This window comes from Catharus ustulatus, chromosome 12 (assembly GCF_009819885.2).
Source record: "Catharus ustulatus isolate bCatUst1 chromosome 12, bCatUst1.pri.v2, whole genome shotgun sequence".
Classification (NCBI taxonomy): domain Eukaryota; kingdom Metazoa; phylum Chordata; class Aves; order Passeriformes; family Turdidae; genus Catharus; species Catharus ustulatus.
The window spans coordinates 15,940,035-15,966,264 of record NC_046232.1 but is presented as its reverse complement, the minus strand read 5'-3'; the positions used below and the strand labels follow the sequence as shown (position 1 = coordinate 15,966,264).

Below are 26,230 nucleotides of genomic sequence, written 5' to 3'. Positions count from 1 at the left end.
CACTTCACCAAACCCTAACTGCCAGGGGTTTTTCCCAGGCTGGGGAAGAGCATTTTCCTCTTGTGCTGGAGAAGCCAGGGAGCTCCCTTGACACTCCACAAGGGATGATCAGCAAATGCATCTTCACCATGAATCCACCATGAATCCTGGCACAGCAGCACAGAGAAAGGACTGTCACCTTGCAGGATGCATTATTTTGGAAAGGGTCCCAGTCAGCCTAGTTAGTGTCCATGCTCATGCACACTTTATTCTGATGTCACTGGTTCTTTGGAGTCTCTTTTCCTAAAACCCAGTGTAAGTGTGTGTTTGGACTGGTATCTGACAAAAACCACTAAAAGCAAAACCAGAAGCCAAACTACACACAAAGACCATGACAGGCATCTAAAAAGCACACAGGATTTTTCAGAAAAACTGCATCAAGCCCAAGTGCAATCCTCTCCTACAAGTACCAACAACACCTGAACAGACTGCAAACGTGGAGTGGTTGCCAATGCAAAGTTAATAAACTAAATCCAGAACTGCCATAAAATCTATGTTGTGATCCCATTTCCTTTTCTACTCATACATAGTGTTTCCAGAACTGTCTAATGCTGGTAGCAACTTGAAGCTATTTTAAGCAATCTCCTTCAAAGACAAGGCACAAACACATTTTTCTGATTTTTCTTTCCCCAGAAGAAGCTGGTTTGATCAGAAACAACAATCACATTTTTAGAATAATACAGGTAAATGGCAGGGAGCCAGATCCAGTAAAAGTATCTCAAACAACAACAAAGGGAAAACTCTATGGGTGATGAGGAAGCTAAATCTCCACCTCCCCTCCTCCTTGGCCTGCCAAATACTACATATAAAGACAATGCTGGCAGTTGTAGAATGGGATATTTATGGCAATGTATTTTGTGTTATGGACCTGAAAGTGTAACCACACTGTACCAAAGAAACACTTTCCATTGCATTCAGCAGTGTGAGAATTTACACCCCCAGAAAACAGCAGCTGTTTTAACTTTTTAAACAAAAATACTTTGACATCAGACAAATGGGCAGTTAATACCTACCAGGGCCAAACATAAACCAAGAAACAATGCCTGTACCCACAACCTTGCCCAAACAGCACTTGCATTTTCTGGAGTGCACCTGATTTCATGTTAGCTGTTGCTATGCAAGGAATTACACTGTCATCCTGTTCCTGGCATTTGTCGGCCAGTAAAGCAATCTTTGAGATATATTCATTTATAAAATGGGCTGACATCCAGGAAATATATCCCCATGCTATTGATTTGCAGCACAGGAATGTGGAAGACGATTTGTTTTTGTTTTTTGGGTTTTTTTTTCCCTTTTTGATCCTGTTTTTCAACATACTAAAAAATTAGAAGTGATAATGATTCACACTGCCACATTTAGTATGTAAGCAAGGCAACAGAAACACATGAATCCAGGCCAAGAATTGGTACTTGATTTGTCTTATAGGAGTCTTGCATAACTTTAGCTAACAAAACCTTCAAAAATTTTGATATTTCCAGCTAAAAACACCTCCCATAAATGAAAAGTTCTAACCTGAACAAGCTCCTCTGAAGCTATTCCAACTCCCTTGGATGCATATATGCTTGTCTTTTAAGACAAAGTGAAGGTGCTAACAGCTTCTGTCCTACCCTACATGTTACTTCAAAGAACAAGGACCTGTTATTGTACAAATCTCCACAGGTATCTTCCTCATGTAGACGTACATATAAACACAAATCCTATCCTTATGTAAATTGCTTTCATAGAAATTCCTATTTCCAGATATTAATTCAAAATATTTGCTTCAGCCCAAGGGAGGGGGATGTATTGTTGCATTTGCAACGACTCCCTGGGGTATGAGCAAACTCAGCCTTCTCTTGATGCAGAAAAAAGATCCCACCAGCAGCCAGTCAGGCAAAGTCCTACAAGGAGTCAATGAAGCTCTTGAAGAACCTCTCTTCATTCACTCAATTGCAGGACTTGACCCAATTTTAGTGCATCTGTCACCATCCTATGTGAACATCACCCTGCTCAGCTGCAAGTGCAACACAACCTTGCAATCACAGGTCATTCAGGCAAACTACGAAACCAAGACCTTGGTGATTTCAGATCTTACAGTACATTTTGTGTATTATTAAGTTTCAGACCTCAAATAAGACTTCAAACTTAATTACAAAATCTCACTGTAGGCTCAATGGGTAGCTGAGGCATGCTGTCTCCTCCTTTCTGGTGCTGACTGGTTAATCAGCTGCTGAGTTATAACTCAGACAGTGAAGCTTTGATGGAGCTCCCACATCTCCTTAACAAGAGCTGCTCTGCTGCTATTGCCACAGTACAGGGAACTTTCATTACTGTGACACGACACAGACACAAGACAAATTGATTTAGCTATTCAGAAATTATTTAGCCTCGGAGGTATGGGAAATGATTGCTGTGAACATACAGTACATAATAAAAGTTCAGAGTGTGTTTATAGAGCGAATAGAAATATTTCTGTTGTTCTAACAGCCTTTAGAGTGGTTCTGCAGCATCAGTTTTCAAAGCAGATCCCAAGCAGGCCCATGTCCTATTTTATCAACTTTCAGGCAGCTCCCTGACACTGACCACAGCACCAGCAGCCCTGTGACTCAGATACCCACTCCCCAAATGACAAGGTCCTCAATCATGGATGTTTTTACATTCTCCTCAGTGATACTTTAGGTCTGGAATTATTCCCCCTAAATTATTTTCTTATCAATATATTTTTGCCAAAACTCAAGAATGCTTTAGCTGCTGATGTAAGAGTATCTTCGTGATTTCTTGTCATCCCCAGTCTGCCTTTTGCCTAACACATAAACTAGCAAAGGAATCCATTAACAGGTTCAGATCACTTTCCCAGTACTACAGAAGTCAGGGACACAAACCATGGCCTCACTTCAAATGATCCAGTTTCAACAAACCATTTGTTTTTTCAATGTTTCTCCTTGTCAGACCAAGTACTGTCAGCCACAATCCATTACATAATTGATACTTTTTCTGCTGGGCTTCACGCTGTGCATGGGAGAAGTTAAAAGCACAGCAGCCAATTTCTAAACTAAGAGTTAAAGTAGCAGAAGCAAGTTTTCTACAGTACTCCTTTTAATGCAGTTTGGGAGTATAAAAGCCTATTATAGAAGTGAGCACTTTAATTCACAGCATTCTAAAACAATGATCAAAATAGAAACAGGACTGTGATAGACCTAGCTAGAGGGAAAGAAAAAAAAAAGAGTTCTTGAAACTAATATTTAGACTAGAGTTCTACCTAAAAGACAACAGCAATATCACAGCCTTAGAGAAAGGACCACTTGATTTCAGCTGATTAATGTGTTGCTATTTCAAAGGGCCTAATAACTACAAGTTAAAGCTCTGGAGGTTTGGGAGCTGTTTCATCTGAAAATCATTGAAGAGGGGTCCAACTGTTCCTGTCAAGAAGCATGGAGTTTGAACAACCATGAGAGTGGCCCTTTTGACAGCAGTACAAAAGATGAGAGAAGGCAGTCTCAACTGAAAGTAAAAACAAACCCTTAGAAACACGTTTCAAATCTGGTTTTTCTGCTGCTCTGGTTCCAATTTAGCATCTGACTATTAAGACCAGATTTTAGACGGGTGTCTACTAAAATATGCCCATAAAACATTTGTCACCAGCAAACCCACAGTCATGGGATAGAACAGTTTTAAGAGGCTTAGAAACCTAGTCTAAGATAGGATTTTCTGCGTGATTTTTTTGCACAGTAATTACAATTTTTCTAAGTGTAAAATTAACAGGCCCTTTTTGACCTAGCAAGTCTTTGTGGTGCAGTAAGGGATGCTGTGTTGTGTGACAGAATAACTCTTGGACAACACCAGTGATGGGAGGAGAATTATACATTCTATCAGATGGAAGAAATAAAAGTGAAAGGAGATTAAACGCACGAGAGGAACCTATGGTAAAAAGTTATTTTCTCGGCCAGTGTAGGCTCCAATGCGAATGAAATGCCTCATCAGCAGAGCTGTGAAAAATATTGTTTGAAGCTCCAAGTTTCAAACCCCACAATTTAAATGAACTCTAAACTTCCAACATCTTCATCCAAAGTTTCCTTGCAATTTATAAACACGTTCTGTGTAACTCGTGAAGGGAGGAGATAAACTTGGACTGATACTGCTGTGAATGTCCAAGGTTGGTTTTGAACTAAACTAAATCAAACCAAACCAAATCAGTGAATTTAATTTGAGACAGACAGATGTGCTTCCCCTCATGTACAGGGGAGAGGAATTCTGTATTTTTAACTTATTTCTGGACTACACAGTTTCAAGTTGTCATATACGCACAAATTAACTCTATAAAAAAGGATACATTTTTGAGAATAAATATTCAGGAACAAATTCTCTATTTTTGGGGGGTTTCTAAGCTTTCAGTCCCTCTGCTCCAGACAAAATACATAACCAATATATAAGCCAATAACATAAGATACTGGCTCCCCAAAAGGGCACTCGAATCCCTTGGAGGCAATAAGCCTGTCAACAACAAATTATTTCTGACAGATACTTATTCCTGCCCTTAGATAGGGAGAGTACAAGAGTAGAGGAGAGAATGAGCACACTCACAGAGAGAAGTACATTTGTGCATATGTGCATATATAGCTGTGCATATGGAACAATCTCTTCCAGATATGGGCAATATGGATGCAGGAACACAGCAGTGCTGAGCCTCCACTGACAAAAATCAGGGTGTCTGGTGAGGGCCCAGCCTGATGGGAGTGCAGCAATGAGGCTGTTGTTCTTGGGCTGGCTTTGCACAGAATAGCGAGGGTGTTAAAAAAAGAAGTCGTTAAAATAATGGCAATTATCTTAATACAGCCCCATCTCATGGTACGGCGAAAAAAGGTGGAGCATGTATTTCCCACTAAAGATCCTCTTCCAAAGATGCATTCCAGAGTTGTTGTGACTGGTACTCTCCTGCCCACATCCACCTGATGCTCCCCTCACCTCACTGCATGCTCTTACTGCACTTCACAGCCACGAAACTGGAGCTCAAGGAGGGTCAGTTCTGAGCAGTCACTCCCTCATTGCAATGCAGTAATGGAGAACGTGGCAGGAAGAGAAATTATACTTAAATAAACCAGCAGTGGCAGAAGAAACCTATTTACTTTAGATTCAATTTGTTTTTTGTGTCCCCAGTAGAAGAGCGGGGAGCATCTCAACGGCGGCGCGGAACGTGCGCTGTATTGAACGGCAACGACCAAAATCAAAAATGACCTGAAGGAATACAGGGCTTTAAATATTTATGCCACATTACAAATCATCTCTGCATTGCTTCACAACCAGTGTACAACTTACTCATTTTTTAAGGGTGTACCACAAGGCAAAAAGCTCTTTGAAGCAAGTGTAAGCACAACTGGAACTCAAAAGCAAAGACAAAAAATATCCCACTGAAACATCCCAAAAGCCAAACCAAAGAATCAAACTGTGTCACAAAAAAACTCAGTGTGTCTAATGTGTGACTGCACAGAACCGAGAAATAGAAATAAAGGATATGTTTGCACAATTTGTTACCATGTGCATCATCAACCTGGGTTTTTTACTCAGGTAATGCTTTGCATAACAAACAACAAGTCATGTTTGCCCAACCCAGTTGTCTGCATGGGCTAAGTGACACAAAGCCATGTCCTGCTGCTATATCCACATCCCAACTCTTCTTTTAGCAACTGCATCTTGCTGAGTGAATGGCCCAGGATGAGCTCAAGGAGGAAAAAGGGGCCCCAACTTGTTGGGAGGTACCCAACTGGTGCTTGACAATCTACATCACATGTGAGGATTCTACAAGAAAAAGGTGTAAAAGAATAAAGCCTGGGGAAGATGGGAACTCTGGTCAGCAGGGTCACAATTTTAGCAAGTATTCAAAAGCAAAAGAAAAAAACCCAATGCTCCCCACTCCCAACCAAAAAAAAAAAAAAAAAAGGCAAAACCAACAAAAATAGTCCCAAAAACAAGCGAAAAAAACTCATACTGTTTAAGTCAATATGTGTTAGGGCCTTTTTTGTCATTGCCTGATTTAGACTCTTCAGGGGGATCTCATTTTCTCTGCTGCTGGTAGGAAGTAGAGACTCATTTGTGTTTTAAATGAAAGCTGTGATTCATGTGCAATCACAGGACTCTTAAGAAATAGTGCTTTAAGAAGAAGCATGTTCTGCAAAAGTCGCAGAGAAATCAGAAGAGCTGACAATATTGCAATCTGTTCTCCACCATCCTCTTGGGACACTGCCGTCGGAAACTCCATCAGGGAAGGTTGGGATGCTACACTCAAGACTGCAAACACTTACAAAATGTCCCCACTCTGAGCCTGAATTACTGTTGTCATTAACACGTTCAGATTATCCCCTACTCATAACAATGCCTGGAATCAAAAAGAGAAAACAACAAAACAAAAACTAAGCTAATTAAAAAGGGACAGTTTTCTTTTATTCTGATTATTTTCATTACGTTAATGAGGTTACCCAGCCTAGAAGAGTGGAACCAAGATCCATGGATATGTTTCTGCAATGAGGAGGTCAGGGAAGAGACACTCAGTCTAAATTTATTTCACTGAATTTATCACTAGTAAAGTCTGTGTGCAAATTAAGATTTCTATATTGCATTCCAGCTATTTGACAATTACCTGGCACAGTAGTCAGTGTAGATGATAATTTCCAACATGAAGAGGTGCACACCTGGGGGTGTCACCCTGTCCCCTAAAATATCTGCATTCAACCCCCAAAGCCAATGCCCACGAGTCTAGTGGGTGTCCCTGTCCAATTTTCTTGTGGCTCCTACTTTATCCTTAATCCCTAAGAGAGGTTAAAACAAAATCAGCTCCAACATGAGTTTTGGGTTCTATATTTATGTACGTACAACAGTTTTAGAGTAAAAGATTTCAAATCCTTTTAGGCGGCAGACACTGAAGGAATAGCTGTTTGCCAACATGCTGACTGGTCTAATTTTTCCCTCATGCTTTTATCTAACGTATTTTACATTTCCTGTGCCAAGTAAAATACAGTTAAGACCCTCAAGCAATAAAGCTTAAAATCAGAAAAAAAAATTACAACCATTTTCTACGTTTTGGGGTATTCCTCTGGGGATGGGCCAGGGGAATAAATCTGCATGCAGGGGAATAAATCATGCTATTTCTAGAGGGGTTACTATCACAGACCAAGGTGACTGGAGAAGATGCCAAAACAAAGAGGGCATGGCATGCAAGAAAAAAAAAAAAATTCTGTTGTTTTATATCGTAGATAAATTAAATGGTCATTTTTAATTCTAATGTTTTGGTTTGTTTATCAGCAGGGTCATAGCTGTGGAATTATTCTCATACACAAAGTTATAATCTATTTTCAGGGAAGAAAGGCATTATGCAAGTTAAAAGCCTGATCTTATAGTAAATAATTCTTCCAAATGCATCAGAAAAAAAATATTTGTGCTATTAAAAAGAAGGAAAAAATGTAGGCAAATTTCATTTACTCTGGATAAGGTGAACACTTTAAAAGGGTCATGAAAAAAAATTATCCTCAGTTGAGCTGATAAATGTCCACTTATTTGGAGATGTATTTGCTAACATTTTGAGAAACATTAGCAGCAAGGGACAGATGATGACGTAATTGTTCAGTAGTGGAAAGAGGGGTGGTGGAAATGCTCTGAAATTTGGGCTCTCAACTGGATTCCAATTGGTAAAGAAAGGGAGTCTTAAATGATAAGTTTAAATTACTTTAATGACTCCTCCTTCACATTCATAATGTAAATTAGAGCTGAATGAGTAAAGAAAAAAAATGAAACAAACATGTTAAATGAGACTGTGTTCAGTGAGAATCACACATAAGGTTACTTCCCTGGCATCTCCACCTCTGGCACAGGGGGAAAAAGAAAAAATCAAAAACCAGGTGTGCAGCACCTGGCAGTAAACCCAGTCAAATGAGGAATAGACCATTGTGACACCATTGGTGCAAAAGTGCCTGGTACCCTCTTTTCCAAAACCTCCAGTCCTGAGAAAACATTTCCAGGAACAACAACAAAAAATTAAAAATCCGAAACCAACAAACCAATAAACCAAGATCACAAACTCAGAAATCTGAAAACACTTCTAAAGCACATATAAAGCACTGAGATGATATCCTTTCAGGAAAAGAATTCCAGATTATTTATTCTCTGTCCTTAAGCTGTACCTGGGATTTCCCAACACATGCCAGAGCCCAGAAAATCTCTTCATCTGCCGGGGATAGATTTCCCACAGTGAAGAGGAGAAATGTAGTTCATAACCGAACCCCACACCTGACACACGCCCAGGACACCAGGAACAGTGTGATTACACAACACTTAAACAATTCCAACAGGTTCATCATCTGCAGTGTGACAAAATTGCTGCATTACAGAACAAATGCATGAAGCTGACTGAGGCTCACTGTAATTATACCCTGGATATGTTACCATTGTAAGCTAACAGCAGTGACACACAAAAACACCCCCTGTATATTGACAGCATGACTGTGTAATAGAGATTTTCCACTAGCAGACCTGTAGCATCTTGCTTTTCAAAACACAGAATAATCTCAAAAAAAAAAAAAATTAAAAAATTTTGAGACTCCTGCAATTCCAGGCAGCTGTTCAGGTAAAACTAAAGCCAGAAGATTGTTTATTTTAATAAAGCTATTATATGTGCAACTCCAAATTAGGAATGGCAGGAGACTGGGGGATGCCTAAACCATCACCACCTGTTTGCCCTGAAAATCAATTAAAGTCACACTATCACAGCAATCCCTTCCTAGCTAATAAAAGTTATACAGCTTCAACATGCAGCTTTAGGTGCTTTGTGGGAATGTGCCTGAAATCTAAATCCTGAGTCTCACATTACTTCAACACTAAACACAACTCTGAACCACTGTAAAACTTGCTTTTTTGGGGTTAGAGAAGGTGTTAAGAGAAAAGAGATCCCGAAACACTGTTTTGATGCAACGGATTGAACTAATAATCAGTAAATTCTAACGATTCAGCCAAGAACATTACATAGAGTTTGAAGTAGGAGAAAACTGAAGTCCTTTATGACACATGCCTGTTCAACATATTCTGTGCTGCAGAACAGATCCAACTTTACAAGTTGAAAGCAAGGGCAGTAGAGACATCCCAAGTGTTTTAGTAATTAAACGAATATGCATAATGAACCATATGCCCAAAGGGCCTGTTCTTCATGTGGGCCAGATTTTTGTTTGAATTTTTAATTTTTATATACAGATGAAACATTTCATGTAATATAGCAACAGTGCAAAGGAACATGCTATGCAGGAAGGGAAGGAGGAACTACCCATCTGAGAACGATCAGAATACACTTGATGAATTCTGCTCCTCAATTTCCGATTCAGAGCCAAGAGGGCTTTAAAAAAAAAAAAAAAGAAAGAAAGAAAAAATCCTTTTCTCCTTTGAACAGCTGTATTACTCATCTGCTCAGAGTCTAGAAAAGAGGCATTGAATATATGTATATTTATATAGGTCATATTTATACATTTATGTGTGAAATGGATTCGATACACCAACACATTTAGATGCTACAAGACTAGCAAAAACACAGACACTATCAACTTGAAAAGCTTCTGATCCACCAGAAAAAATAACTACAGGATGGCTCTCTGGTCGGCAGAGTTGTCACATTGTGTGAGCTGCAGTGAAACAGGACACACTCACATCTGTCTGTGAAACAGGAACGGGCATTTTGAAAAAGATGGGTCAAATTCCACTCTTGTTCCATAATGTTACCCTACTGTGAAAGTAAGGATACCATGGCCTTGTTGCAGAAATATCAAATCTCCCAAGTCCTCCTGGGGTGGAGCCGTGCTTCTCCCTTCTCTGTAACATTTACCTTTTTTCCCATCTCTTGCCCTTAAAGTACTTTCCAAGCAAAAGCAGTATCCTTTGCAAACATAAACTATTTCAAATATCTACACTGCCAATTAATAAACCAGTTCTTGCAAGTGTTTCTGATCCACTGGACAAATTTCTATTTTGCTTCACAAAACCAGTGTCAGGGGTGAGGTACTTGCCAGTGTGGACATTCTGCTTCAGAAGCAGAAAAACTTCGCCTTGAGTTTCACTTGCTTTCTGAGTCAATTTTTGTTTCAGGCTTTATGGACCAAGGGAACTCAACTGCTGATCAGACTTAGTGAGGGAGAGGACAGTGCTGGGAGCAAATAGCAGAGTGCCTCACAGCAGCTGAGGTGTGGCACTGCCCTGGGATGAAGAAGCTGTGGCTGTGAGCCCCACAGAGATGTGCTGGGGAAGCACCAGCCCAGCAATAAGGGATGGAGACCATAATGTGAGCAATTCTGAATTAAAAGGGTGACTTTCATCAAATTCAGCAGTTAAACTTTTCATGGGACTTCAGGAGTTCCTATAACCAAAAGTAAGTGGCATGGCAATGTAGGAGCAACCCAGGTCTCAGGACTAACAGAATTTAAAAGCTGAAACAATTGTAAATAGTAGCATTCATTGCTCTCAGTCCTAATCTGGGGTCTGTGCTTTTGCCACTGCTTGCTTTGCATGATCTAGTGGTCTCCATGGAAAGACAGATAAACTTCAACAGCTGTCAGAAGACAAAAATTGACAAGGAGCATCACCTTTCCTGACTGTTTAAATCCTTTAAGGAAGTGTTGGAGCAATTAGAGAGGGAGTTTAATCTTTGCAGAGTGCATTAACACTCTCCGACCTCCCAGACAATAGATCAGACCTCAGACACATAATGCTTCCCCAAGGCTTTTTAACCAGAGCATTTGATCTCATCGCCACTCTGTGTGTCTTACTATAGGTACCAGTGTGTGAGACAGGATTCATTGGGCACTAAAGGACCACTGGCTCTGCCAGTATTCATACAACTTTCAAAAAAGAAAGCAGGAATTGCTTTCATTGCAATGCATGCTGCTGCAGAAGTACTACTTCCCAGAAGAAGGGGAAAAAAAAAAAAAAGAAAAAGAAACAAAACAAGATTAAAACCATCCAGAGTAGCTCTGCAAAATGTCTTCATTTTTATTAATCTCATATTTCCTTTCTACTGCCACTGTTTATTTCCCAGCTTCGGAATATAAATCTATTTTTTTTTTTTTTTTTTTAGAAAAAAAGCTTAGATTAGTTTTTTATTCGTAGAAACAGTTATCTGATAATAATTTCAAAATACTTCATTTCTTAACCCCTGCAGAGGGACTTAAGGGAAAGGGAATTAGGAAGACAGGTCTAGTTTATTAAGGAAATTGAAATATATCATTGCAAATAATTTTCCCAAATGTGTACATGGAAGTATCTGGGGAAGTTTTCTTAACTGCTAGAACAAGTCATCATCTCATTCCTGATGGGCATGTTCAGTTAAAAAAAAAAAAAAAAGCTAATATCGCTGTATCAATTATGCATTTCCCATTTAATATTCTAAACATTTTAAGAAAATTTGCTTAGTGCAAATTTTTAATGGAATTAGACTTTCTTGCCATCATGTTCTGACAGCAGCCACATCTCCTATGGCCAATACACAACAGGAGAATAAAAGCAGCTCACTGGATTCCCACTCACTGCTAAAAAATGGGTGCTGCAGTGCCCCCAGGCACTGGGGGTTCTCCCCCCTAGCAATGCATTTGAGGCACCCTTATGGCTAAAAATATTTAGATGAGGCTATTAATGCTTTTCATTAGCAGCAGGATTTTGTTTTACTTTTGTAGACCTACAAAAAGTGCCTTTTTGTGGAGTACCTGCATTACAGAAAGGTTTGGCTGCTGTTGAAATGGGTATCTCAAATTTGCCAAGCCAAGTGCATCACAAATGACAAAAAGGTCACATATACCCAGTATATTTAAAAACAAGCAAGCCTTCAAAGTCAAAGTGTAATGCAGTTATTTCTAATCTGAACAAACAATAGAATGCATCTAATGAAAGCTGACAATTGGCTTTGATACAGAGATGTCCTGCTCTTCTCTTCCATTAAAAGATGAAAGCTGAAGGAAAGTACAGAAGACAGCGACTTCTCCCAAAACAAAAGTAGAAAGTTCTGAACCTGAGCTAGCAGAGTAGTTAAAGGCTGTTTTAGTGAAGACTTTTGCTCACCTTTGGCACTCATCTCTCGGTAAACATGCTGACTTTACAGGGGTAATGCTAAAGGTAAAATAAATCAGCATATTAGACTGGTACAAAGTACTACATGTTTTACATAATTATTAACATGTCTCAAAATCACAGGGTTACCTTTAAAAAATATTTTTTAAAAAGCCACACAAAAAACCACCAAAAGAAACAAGTTAAGCTTGACTATAGTTGCTTGAATGCCACAATTAAGAAGAACAGATTTAATTTTCATGAAGTTGTGGGGGAAGAGATCAAAACTCTATTGATGTTATTGGTAGCAGTGCAAACCTTAACTGTGGAAGCAAATTTATACATAATTAATAGTAAAGATTTTTTTTTTTTTAAATCAGATTTCTGGGATTTTGCAGTCATCTCACTGCTCCAGGTTTATTTCTAACTGAATATTAAAAAAAAAAAAAGAAAAATGGAAGGGAGATATCATGATTTAAGGTATTTTTACTATTACTGCTATCCTCAAACAACCCAAGAACTTTCTGGTTACTTAAGAATTACCTCTAAGTTAAAGCACATCTCAGTTGCTAATAAAGAAAAGTAAAGCTAAATGAGAACAGGCTTTTTAAAAAGTGTATTTGCTCTGCTGCTTCTCTACCAATCTCTTTTTATTTCAGAACTTGTAAAGGATCCAACTCTTTCTTATTTTAAATAAAAAAGAAAAAAAGGAAAAAAAAAAAAAGCCCGACAAGTAGAACGCCTTGAGAGAAATCCCTCAAGGTGTATCTGTCTCCATCATAAAACCAAAATGTTGCATTACCTTCAAATAGGAAATTTCTTCCAGTTGTCACGATTTCTGCAACTAGTGTTACATTAGCAGTGAGAGAAAGGGTGAATTAAATTAAAAATAAAATAGTTCAAGCAAGAGAAAGAAAACCTGCCAGAAAAATCTGACAAAAGGCTGAGTGCCAGAGCTGGCTCATTCCTGAGGGTCCACCGCCATCTACAGGCTTTTCCTCCTCTCAGAAAACCTGATCATTCTATTCACACAGGAGTTTCTGCCCAAAATGAGGATGTAGATTTTTTTAAACTCATGTTAAATAATACAGCTAATGGAGTTACAGTGATTTAAACCACCTACAGATGTGTCTCTACTTATTCCCTTATTTTGGAAGACTAAAAACTTCCTCTATGCTTCAGGGGAATGCAGTGTTGCTCTAAGCTTACATTTGTGTTAAAAAAAAAAAAAAATCTACCTTTTAGAAATTAAGATTAAAAAAATATTGATGGGGTGTTCCACCAATGACATGAGTATTAATAGTCAATGTCTACAATTTTCCAGAGTGCTTTAAAGAACTTTCTAAGAGGTGTCAGGTCAAAGTAATGTGAATATAATGAGACAAACCCAAGCAGATGCTGACTGAAAGAAAATCAATACACCTGTGGCTCTGGAGGGGAAAAAGAGCACACTAAGTATAAGAATTTTTAATTTTAATGGAATTTTTGATTCTTTATATATACCTTTTCCATCCTACATGCCATGGGTTTCCTGCCTTTTTTGTTTGTTTGTTTGGGCTGAGCCGTATGTTTTTCCCATACAGCTTGCAGAGTTTAAATCCATGCCAACTTTGGGAATTTTACAAATAAGCTTCTCAAATTCTGGTATTTCCAATAGTGGTGGGTAAGTAGCTTCTGTCTCACACTCCTGTTTAATGAGTCTCACGCAGATGCAACATTCATTCAACTCAGAATACTAATTTCATCTTTGTTTATGCAATTTCTAGTCTATGAATAAAGTGAACTTTCAGAAAAAGCACCAGGCAAATTGGGAAAATGAAAATGACTGGATCTTGACATGGAAAATCATCTCTTTAGGCTCAGATAAGATAGCAAATTATTGCCGATAAATTTGTCTTGGTTTTCAACTGCTATTCAATTCAGAAGAATTACAAGTCAGAATCTTGTGAAGAATCAAAAATTCAGAAGATCCCCACGAGTTTTAATCTGAAGTTTTAAGAATTTAAGACTGCAAGCAGAAATATAGCACAAGAGAAAAGCCAGGTTTGTCAAGGCACGTCAGCCTTGTCCAAAACTTTTCTGGCAAATTCCTAAAGTCAGAATGGAGGTTTGTAAGATAACCATAAAAATCATGAGCTAAATTCACCTTTGACATAAGCCAAGTTTTTCAATTTTTCTAGGAGTAAAGGAACCAGTGCTGCCTTCCTGGAGAGAGAATTTCACCCTTTCTAATACAGTTAAATAATAGTCAAAGGGAAAAAAATAGATATATAAATAATTAGATGCTAATGTGTGATTACTCTCACAGTTGGGAGAACACAGAATATCTGTTAGTGATACAGGAGTTCAGTGGTGTTAAATATACAAATAAACCCAGCAACAGGCAAGAGTATTATTTTACTGTGCTGAACAAAGCAAAATAAATACAAGGCATGCAAAAATAAATAGGAAAAGTACAAAATAGCATAGGATCAACAACAACCTTTTGCAAAACTTCAGGACTTCGAAACACACAAGACGTTATATATTAAGGGAAAATGAAAAAAAAAAAAAAAATTAGAAAAACGGCTTTATAAATCACACGGCAAAAGTACAACACAATATAGCAAACTCCAGCCAGACCACAAAGAGGGTTTGCTCTTCATAAACATCAGATCAGGCAGCTAAAATTATTACCAAAGCGCTCTTGTAGCTGTCACCTGTGGTGGGTATAATTACAGGCTACTGCTGCAAGCACGCCCACGTCGTATGGCAATAAAAGGACCTGCAGCTTGCCAAGACCAGGCAGACAATGGAGAACACACACCACCTGACGGGAGCCCAAAAAGATCAGCCAGGGAGACTAATAAAAATGACAGCTTCGAAACAAATGACAAAGCTTCAACCACCAGAAAAAAAAAAAAATAAAATAAATAAAAGGCGATATCAAATTAGCAGGAAATGCAAGCGCTGAGCAGAGTTCTCCAACAGGTTGCAACTTGAGCACAAAGGCAGGCAGAAGGATTTGTGGATGCAGTTAGCTCAGGTTTTAGCTAGAAAGAGCCCTTTTTTCATTTGCCTTTTTTTTTTTTTTTTTATTAGATTAAATGTATCCACATTTGATCTTGGCTTTGTGGGCTGTGATTAAATAGCCAAAGAGATGAAAACTACATTTCCATTCTGGTTCAGTGGACTGACAGATACACGTATCTAGTTAGCTATCTCAGCACCAACACCTTCCAGGGATAAATCCACATACTATAACAAAGCTGAATTTCTTTCTCCTCGCCTTAATTCTCGACTGCATGCCTGCACACACATTCCTGCTGACCAGCTGCACAGAGGCTTATCCTACATCAGGGCTGTTCTTTTACCCAAATACTTGGAACACAGAGTTTAACACACAGAGCCAAGGTATTAAAAGGCTTTATCATCAATTAAACCCAACAAAATGCAATTAAAGAGTGAGAGGCAATGATTTAGGTCTCTCTCATTACCAGGGCTGAGGGAATCATTTCAATGTGGTGCATTCAAGTTTTGAGTACACGACACGGAAAGCCTCAAAAATATCAGCACACCACAATTTAAGAGGAAGATCCCCAACCCTAAAATCAAGGGAATTGCTATACAGGGTAAATGCCTTGTTAAGCACACACAGAGGAAATGACTCCTCAGATGCAAAACATAGTTTTGCTTTTATTTTTGTTTTGGAACATTTCACTGGTAGGAAGAAAATCCCCAAAACTCCTGAGCTGGAAACATAAGGCCATCCATCTTTTTCAAAGTTAAAAGGGATATTTGTACTGGTCTCTGCTCAGCTCCATCTCACCCTGACTCCAAAGCTTCAAACTTTGCTTTTTAAATCTTGTTTATTGTGTTGTCAAGGCTCAAAGTGGTTATTTCCCTATTAACTTTGTCCTTGTTTGTTCTTGCATTTTTGAAAGAGCTGGAAATAACATGTGTTTACTTTGCTGTGTGTCTCTCAGCATCCTCAATATCACTGTTGCTATTCCAGGAATTTTAACTGCTGCAGCAAAGGATCTCGAGCTTAAATTGTATTCCCCCTCAACCACGGAAGAATAACAGTGGAAATATAAAAACTGCTGGGGAAAGGGTGAAACCATCTCGTTTAATTGCCTGGAGAAGCCTGTTTCTCATCTGAGCAGCCACTTGTGTCAGGTACCGTGCTCCTGACAGCTCTGCAGCCAGAGCTGGTGCCTTCTGCACAGGCACTGCCAGGGAAGCAGGATGGAAACCTTCCCTCTGCCATCAGGAAAATGCTTTTATTGGGATGGAGCAGCCTGAAATAAAAACACACCTCTCCACCGCAGCCTTCGCACCAGAGTTCCAGACAGTGATTTCCAAGGTGTGCCTTTGCCAGGGGTTTGCAGAGGGAAAGAGGGGAAGAAGTGGTGGGGGCTCTGAAGAATTACTTACTAGGTAAAATTCCTGAAATCTGCCTCTCGCTGCTCCTCCAGCGCCAGCTCTAGCCTTAACATGAACGAATTTCTGTAGCAGAGTTATTTTACAGCTCCCCTATTTAAATAGAAACTGCCTTCCTTCCTTTGCGAATGCTTCTTTAAAACTGTAGCAAAACACAAGCTGCAAATGGGCTGAGAACAGCCCTCAGCAAAAGCTCTACAGTAATGCGGATGTAAGGACCATCTCTTTTGCATTAATACTTTTTTCCTTCTTTTTTTTTTTTTTTTTTTTAAGTTTTTTTCTTCTTCCAAGTTCCCTATTCAGTGTTTGAAGAATACTCATTCTTCTCTCTTTAGGATTACATCTATTCATTTTATTTAGCTTTTAATGTGGAGACATTTTAATCTACCATTACTTTAATGCTGTTCCCGAATAGTTTGGGAACAATGATTTATATTTCGTCTTCAGCTGTGAGGATGAAAAAAAAAAAACAAAAAAGAAGGAGAGAAAAAAGACTATACCCTTCTCATCAGTCACACATGTAGTCAGGGCAGGGTGGTTTGTGCTTTGTATCAGGGTTTGTGCTTGTTCAAAATTAACAGACAATCAACAGGGAAAATAAGAAATATTTTAGGGGAGCTCATGTGAGAGTACATCTTGCTTCCCCAACCTACAGAAGAGTGAGTTATTACCACCTACTGGTAAATACTCAGTTAAATTAAACCTCTCTCCTCTGCTTGTTTGGCCAGAGGTGCAAGAGAGGTTTGGTGACTCAGTCTCCATCTTATTCCATAGCTGCTACTGGTGTCCCTTCTCCGTGGATTTCTCATGTTCCCTGTGAAACTTTCATCCCAAGAATTTCCTCTTATTGATCTATAACTCCCCTCCCATCAAGGGAAAAATAAAATAAAATAAATCACTGCGTTGCAAAACAATGCAGGAGTTAAACTGGATGTTTTACCCGTATATTGTTGTCATGTCCAGGGTTGAATTATGCTCAGTACAACCAGGGCTGGAACATTTTGTGCTTTGCTTGGGAAAGCCAAACTATGACATGCAGGAGACACTTGTCCACATACAGAATGAGAGATTTACCCCAAGTAAACTCCAGAAGGCTCCGATTTGGAGTTAACAAATATCTTCCCCGAGGGGATAAAGAACGTTTCCCTCTCACTGATAGGCAATTAGCAATTTTAGAGGACACTGTCAACAAGCAAATGGTCTTTTGCCTGTAGTTCATCACCATAAATATAGCCCAGCTCAACAGGGATCAAAAATTGTTCATGTCTAATAAGATGATTGGTATCTTCTCTGTGAGATGAGCTTAGCTGGGCTCAGATCCAGCTCCTGTGGCAGGCAGGATGCAGTGGCAGTGTTCAGTCTCACACTCAGTGGAGATGCCCAGGAGTTCACAGGCTGCAGGCTCTGTCCTCTCCCTGCCACTGCCCCAGGTTAGACCTGAAGCAAACTGGCAGGGCAGAGCACATCCCTGCAGCCTCACCCAGCCAGCCCTGGGGCTCCTCATCATTCATGTTCCCACAGCCCAAGGGGTCACTGCCAAAAATCAGGCATCCTAGAGCTCCCTCCAAAGAGCTTTGGGGGTCTCAATGAAGAGGGGCAAAAATCCCACCTCTGCAGCAAGGAGCACAGAACATTTGGGTCGTGCTGCATCATCCACAACCCCAACAGCTTCCTTACTCTTCCATCAGCCAGCTTTCTGGGAAGCCCAAAGTGCTCCAGAATGACCCCAATGCCTGTCATTTTTCCAGCTGCCCACCATTAAATAGCTGCAGTGAGTTTGACCAGAAGCCCCACATTTCCAACTCATTATGCTGCATCACCACACATTCCTCCCCTTCCTCCCAGTACTAAGCCATCATAAAATAATTAGTAGACACAGTGCAATGTCACTGCAAAACAAATAAATACTGCCTGTGCATTCCTTGTTGGCTGGCCCTGGCAGGGCTGAGCTGGAGAAATCATTCCCACCTGTCCCCACCCTGGCAGCAGCCTGGATCAGCAAGAAGCCTAAACCTGATAGAGTGGGAAATGCTGCCAGTGAAAATGAAGCATTCTGGCATGGGTGAGTGTGCAGGGACCCTGAAGGAATCCAGCAGCAGCACTGCCAGTCACACCAGAGGTGCTCTGGTGGCTGGTTTCCCATCATTTGCCTGATCCTGTCAACATCTCCTGCAACTATCATACAAACTTAAAAATATATATATGTGATAGTAAAAATTCCAGTCAATATATCCTTTTAATTCGCACCAGATTATATTTTTTAATGCAATTACTGTAATTTCATTAAATGGCATAATTACCATTAATGCAGAGAAAACTGTCAATAGAAGGTGTAATTATGTTGTATAAAATCACAAGCACAATGTGCAATGATGCATAATTCCTCATGAAAATCATTGTGACTAAAATTAACTTTTAAATATTTTAAAAATACATACAGTACAGTAAGAATGATTTGGTTTTTACAGGCTTCACTTCCCCAACCAGCAAAGGGGAAGCAGAGCAGGCAGAGAGTGTTTGCATACAGCAGGAAGGTTGAAAATTTTGGTTTCAGCGTGCAACAGGAAGGTAAGAAAACACATTTTTGTATTCATGAGTGGGAAAGACAAACAGGTTATAATCAGACTTATATGCTGAGTTGTGAGCAGACATTCCCCAGGCACTTTGCACCACACAGTTCTGGCTTTTTGGACACCAGTAACGCTGTGTGGAAGTGATGTCTCAATGGAGAAAAGTGTGACAAGGAAGGAGTGAAGAGGACCAGGCTAGAACTACAACACTGAGACTGCAAACTGGTAGAAAATTGTCCAGGGTGGGATGTGAAGTGTGTCAGGCACACGAGAAGAACCATTCAGGGATGTACTGGACGATGTGTCCAGCTATCTTCAAAATAAAGACTTTTTTGTGACATATGTTTCAATCAAAGCACAACAGATTGGGTTGAATACAGACATAACTCTACCAAGATTAAACAGAAAAGTATGTCTGAAGGTCTTTTTGGTCTTAAAAATCTACAAATCCTCCCAAACACTGAACTGATGGAGAAGAATACACAATGTACTTAAAGGTGTCTCTTGGTATATGGACACTGTCAACTCTACAGGCAGCATTTTTCTCGTGGAGGAATACTCCTGATGTTCCCAGGTCACACAACCATGTGTGACCATTTTTCACACCAGACCAGTGAAGAGAGGTGAACTATGAAGAACCCAGAAATCCTATGTGTGACCCTTTCCTCTGACCCAGGATGTTTTCTCTATTTGTGTAACACCATTTCCAACAAACCCTTTATGTACAGGGCAAACATCACCAAAAGTGAAATTTTGCTCTTCATCTTACCTCCCTTTCAACCCTCTTTGCTAAACCTCTAAGCTTGAAAAAATTCTGATTTTACAAGTGCTTCAGCAGAGCCCAGTGTCCTCTGTGCCTATACAATTAACTCAGATGAAAAATCATCAGATTAAAAGCACAGAACGCTGATGAAAAATGTGATTACATTTTTATAGCACAAAAAAAAAAAATTCATCTACTCACATGTTCTTGGACTGTCTCCTCTCACCATTACATCCTAATAAAGAAATTTACCCTGGGATGATGAATCTCATAAATGAGGAAACAGAGTGAGAGCATTTTTCTCATTCACTCATGTCCTGCCTGTGCTGCCCTGTTTCCTCCCTCTTTACCTGTCCCTTTTTCTCTTACACCCCCAAAAGCAGTTGATGTCCTTGTCACACTCACGAGCTGTCGCACTAATGGGGAGGGAAGACTGAAACAGGAAGGTGAAAGATTCCCTGTCCTTGGCTGTTGCTGTCCTCTGACAACCTCACAAATATTTTATCTGTCTGGCAGTGGGTTTTGTCTGATTGCTGAAGAAAACAAGGCTCTCATGATTACACTGCTTGCCTTCCTCCTCCCTCATTTCATTCCCCCTTGGGAGAAGGGCATGGGTTACCTGTAGAGGGAAACCAAGGGAAATACCAGATCAAAATGGTAATTGCCAAGGGGACAAGGGACATCATCTGTAGGGAAAAATAATTCTCAAAAAACACATTTTCTAGTTGGAGGGCCTAACTGGCATCAAAGCTACCAATGAGCCATGAACCCAGCTGAAACATGGGTAGGGAAGCTTTGTGCATCCACCTCACCTCATCTTTTAGCCAGCACACAGGAGTGGATTTTCCACAGAGACTGGGCAGGGAGGGATGCTGCACCTACCGTGCTGTGTGCGTATTTTCAATACTATGAACACTCATGCTGGAAATAGTGAGAGAGAGATATATAATTAGCATTTCATTTTCAGTGCCAGAGCTGAATTATCTCCATGTGAGAAAAATCAGATAGACTTAAATTTTGGGTTGTAGAAGAAGCCTGTGGTAATTATTCTTAGAGTTGAGTATTTTTATTCCTTTCCCATTACCCACTTCCTTTCAGGAAACCAGGAGTATTATGGTATCCAGTAAAGATGTTATCAACCTGTAACTTGTAACCTGCTTATACTCCTTTTCACTGGGAATAAATTCCTTTTTCTGTAGACTCATTTTCCCACCTTCTTATTTTTCTTACAAACTTTTCCTAGGTTTGGAAAACTGAACTTGACAGCTGCAATGTCACAAGCACTTTGGTGAGAAAAGAGCAATCCTTTTAAATATGTGTTTAGATTCCTGCTGTACAGTGATGGCAGGACATGGACACTGGGATTTTACCCTCTCATTCCAGCCCCAGCATGAACAGCCATCTGATTCCCTTGGACACAATCACAGAACTCTTTTGCACAGCCACTCTTACTTCAGTGAGGTACCAACTACTCTGTTCTCCAGTCATTAACTATATATAATATATATATAATATATATAATATATATAATATATAATATATAATATATAATATATATTATATATATTATATAATATACAATATATATTATATATTATATATATATAATATAGTATCTTCTGAATGAACTTCAAGAAACAGGAAGAAAAAAAACTAGAGAGAAAAGACCCTCTTCATCCTCCCACTCATCTGTGTGAGCCATCCCTCTGACCTACAGGGTGAGGACAGCTCCTCTGTCCTGCTTCTTTCAATCAGGATTGGTCTATTTTACCCATCTGTGGTAAATACACTGAAGTGTTTTCCTTAAAAAAGCCTTTAAGCGTCTTACAATTCACAGACAGTAAACACAGGAGAAAATCTTAGAGATGTGGATGTTGTATTGCTTAATAAACACTCAACTCAAAAACTTTCTTTCTGCATGCTGGACCACCACAAAACGATTTTTGCAACCTTTAATGGCATGCCAAACATTTCAAGCATGAAGAAAATGTCACACCGCAGAGTAAAGAGCAGGCAAAATCTTTTTGTGCTTGAGTGGATTATGAGAAAACTGCAAATGGGGTGTTTACTACCAAGAGGAAAAAGGAGAGAGATGAAAAGCAGGATAGGCAGGTGGAGAACTTGGCTTTTTGTTTGCAGAGAGCAGGAGAACTCACTGACCAGCCTTCTCCTTTTTTTTTTTTTTTTCTTTTAAAAAATGCATTATGACAGTCAGGCAAATAAATTTGCAACAGGCAATGCCAACACAGGCAGAGCAGGAATTAATAACCTGCAGTGAAGTGATGCCTCATTGCAATGGAAGATGGAAGGGACAAAACTCATCAGCTCACTGCATCACCAAGATCAAAAGCACCTCCCTACATCACCCTCTTGGCCACCACCTCCTGCCTTTCCTATCCCCCAGCTGCCATGTTCAAATTAAAAACAATTAAAAATTCCAAAGTTGTCACACAGTTACAGCCTGTGAGTGGTGGCATCTCCCACCCAAGGGCATCCTCAGTGCTGGGTGCAGGGGGTGAATACCTCTGCTCCAAGCCAGGAAAGGCTTTCCTGAAGTCTAATTCCCATCCCCATCAGGCCCAGTGTGGCCCAAGCTGCCCTGCAGCCACAAAACAGCAACAACAGCAAAGGAGAGCGGGCTTGGTGCTGGTGGGGAGGAAGGCACAGGAACACTCTGCATCTCAGATCACCCAGCCCCATGCAGTAAAAGAAGAAATCCACTTACCACAAATGCTATCAGGCTCTTTACCGTGGACTCCCAGAGAAAGCAGCTCCAAAGGAATTGTATTGTATTCCATATTGCCATGGTGATTTTTTTCACGCGATCAACATTTCTTGATAAGATCTGATAAATATTGAGTGGGAGGAGGGGAGGAGAAGAGGAGTTTAATCAAACACACTAATATCCTACTATTGCTTCAGAAACAGGGATAATTTAAGCTACAAATGCACGCCAGGACACATATTACAAATAAAGCCTCTATTTCAGACACGTTCGCCAGCTCCTGTCTGCTTTCTGATTACACCCAAACCTTCCAGATTTTCCTCATTTCTTAGAGAAAAAAAAAAAAAACAAAAACAAGAAAAAAGGCACAAACTGATGCCAAAACTAAATAAAACAGTTATACAAACCTACCTCTATCCTCCTATCCTCATTCAATTCTTAAAATACACCAATGTCTCAGGAAAAGGCACAGATAGAATGTAGTCTGATCCCCTTTTCTACATGTTTTCAACTAGTCCATAAAAATAAATAGGGATTTTTAGACTTATTAGAAGGTCTCTTGATTTTTAAAAGAATAATGGTCATTGTTCCTATGGAAAATCCTATGGACTTTCTACATAAGGAATTTAGCTTTTCTTCACAAAGAAGGGAATAAGGCTCTCATTGAGCTTTAAGTGCTGCGAACTGTGCAAAATCCACAGCTATCATTTTCCCCACTCTGAAGCACAAAGCAGAACTACTGATGCAAGCCAGATCAGAAAGCAATTTTGTGTTAACACAAACAAACCTTTTAATATATACAGAAATACACTGAATTTACATGTGTTCAGCATTTTATGCATAAATAGGTTTTGTTCTTGCAACCATGCTACAGCAATTCAAATCTTTCCCAAACAGATGCAAAAGCTTAGCCCAGTCACAATTTTCACCTTTTTAGAAAATTTGCGGTTCTCCTCAGTAAAGCGTTTTTCTCGGGGCTTGAATGTTCTAATACTTGCTTTTATCTAGAAAAAAAAAACAAAAAACCAAAAAAACAATAAAAATAACACCATGTAGTTTTAAAGGAGTTATTTCAGTTCCATATTTCATCAGCACCAGCACTGCTCAGGAAGATGAGGAATTTCAGCATCTCTGTCTTTCCAGACTCTGTGTGACATAGCAGCTGCTTTTAATGTGTATTTTCTACAATGAGGAGGGTGAGGCACTGGCACAGGTTGGCCAGAGAGGGTGGATGCCCTATCCCTGGAAACATTCAGGTGGACAGGACTACACCAGCCTGGTGTAGGGAGAGGTGCCCCTGTCCATGAGACGAGCTTTAGGGTCCCTTGGAAACCAAGCCATTCTATAATTCCACGCTAAGGAAAATGCAGACAAGTTAAATTGGGCGAGGCTGGACTCACTTTAGCAGGAGCAGAGCTGTGGCACAGCCCACGGTGGCCTTAATAAATAGGAGTTAAACTCAGTAAAAGACTGGAGGGCATAAACGATTGAGACTGACTCAGCCACCTAAAAACTAAGCACTGTGTCCATGCCTCATTAATTTTCCTGTCAACACCCTGGGAAGAGAACATCCTGGGTCAGCTTTTTGGGGGAGAAGTAAGTGTTAAAAGTAATGTATAATAAAATGAACCTGAAGCCCTTTTCTGGCTGCTGCAATTGAAGCTGTGGCTGCAGCAGCAAGCACCTTCTTCCTAAAGTGCTTGTGGATTATTTGTCCCTCCAGAAATGCCCCTTCTCTGTCCCATCCACCTGGAGGGGCCACAGCTCTGATAGTCCAAATCTTCACTCACAGCATCAAACTTCCCTCCAGCACCAGATGCAATGGGGACAGGACTTTTCTGGCTCGGCTCCTGGTTTTAAAAGCATCACCCCCGCCTCGTCCTTGTAGATCCGCTCTTTTCTTACACCAGTGATAAGCAAAATGAAAATACTTCAACTTACAGGATTAAATAGGACATCCAGCTCCAAGTAAATTACTCCTTTTGAAGCACGTTCCAAGTCTTTATTCTTCAGTGTGTAGCAACTTTGTTTACCGTTTCTAATCTATAGTTTGGGGAGGGGAGGGGAGAAAAAGCATCAATATTTTCCTGGCTGTAATCCTCGGTATAATTTAAAGACACTGCAAACAAATAAATAAATAACTGAAACACAAAAGAATAAAAAATAAAAACTTCCCCCAAACCCTGATAATATACTTGGAGCCTGAAATACAAAACAACTGTTGGATTAGAGACCTATAAAATTGCAGATTAAATCTCTTATGGTCCAACTTTAATTTTCAGACCTTGTACTTCATAGTAGAGCAGTGCACGCAATAACCAGTCTGAAAATTCTGCCCTGGAAGCCAGTGAGTTGATGGGAAGTAATCAGCCTCTGTTATTATAAGTTTAAAATGGGATTTTTCTTCCAAAGTTTAGGAAAAGAGCCACAAACAACAACTTTACCTACCTATTGCACACTCCAGTACACGAAACCACTTCTTAATGCTTAGTTTATTGCAACGCTATCAAATTATTACCCAGCAAACAAATGCAATCCAAAGAAATGAATCGGCTGAAGTGGAGCGAATGCTAATGTAACAAATGTTCAAAATTAACTAATTCATGTAAAAGACTTCTCCCCCCACCCCACCCCTGAATTTCAATACCACTTCTCTGCTCTGATCAACCACTTGGCCCTATCTCATTAAGCATCTATTAAAAAAAAAAACAACCCAGCTCAAAAACAAAATACCTTCCTTGCCATTTTGTAAACTATTTGGCTCAAAGCAAAAGCATTCTCTCTTCAAAAATGATGGCAGAAATGTATTTATTATACACAGTAGGATATGTATTGATTAAACATTTGGCATTTTAGGAAGCAGACCAGTTAATTCTAAACAGCAGTAACATAAAAAACTGCAGCTTACCAAAAAGCTATATTGAGGGACTGTAATGATCAAAGATTAAAGATAACGGAGGAAATTTGGGGGCATGAAATTGCAACCATATTTAAAATGGCTATTGCTGCTCTGGCATTTAGAAGAGGCACTCATATAAACCATGGTAGAAATGAGTAAGGGAAAAAAAAGGTGTAATAGGAACAAAGTGATTTTACAAGACAAGGGAAAGGTCACTTTCTTTCCCAATGTTGCTCCACCCTTTCTATACCAAAACAGTTTGTCAAAGGGTAGATGGGATTTCTGCCTAAAGGTTGCAAAGGAAGAGGGATCTCACAAGGACCAGTTTTGCATCCTCAGTAGTGTATGGTCAGGAACTCCAGCTATTCCCTGTTTTTCCATCCAAAGCTTTACAGTTACAGAGATCTATGTGAAATTCCTTTAATACCAATAAATTAAAAAAAACAACACTGAACTGATCACAAAGCACCTCTGCTTTCACCACAAGAGAGCACACACAGTGCTGGAGCTGGATGCTGCAGCTCCCAGGAAAGGGGCAGGTGAAAGAACATTTTTCAGTCCTGCAGCCTCAGAACAGAAGAGCTGCCAAAGTGATTAGACCCTTTTCTAGGGCCAAATGGACTGGCATCAGAAGGTCCTGGGCCAACTGCCACATACAGCATTGTCAACCCATCAGAAAGGTTTCTGCTCTCTCACCAGTTTGCTTTTCCTCCCTTCAAAAGAAAAAAGGCCAAAAAAATTAATTTTACAGAATGAAAAAAAAAAATATT

General features: G+C 39.7%; 1 protein-coding gene across 2 annotated transcripts in view; it reads right to left on the bottom strand.

Moving 5' to 3' along the window:
* Positions 1–26,230, bottom strand: part of MCTP2 (multiple C2 and transmembrane domain containing 2) — a 117,176-nt gene that overhangs the window by 23,256 nt on the left and 67,690 nt on the right. For both annotated transcript variants that reach the window (XM_033071097.2, XM_033071098.1), the window contains 3 exons: positions 24,503–24,604; positions 23,491–23,565; positions 22,562–22,681 (listed from right to left, as the gene is read on the bottom strand). In XM_033071097.2, coding sequence (XP_032926988.1) covers positions 22,562–22,681; positions 23,491–23,565; positions 24,503–24,604 — 297 coding nt within the window. The remainder of the gene's footprint in view (positions 1–22,561; positions 22,682–23,490; positions 23,566–24,502; positions 24,605–26,230) is intronic.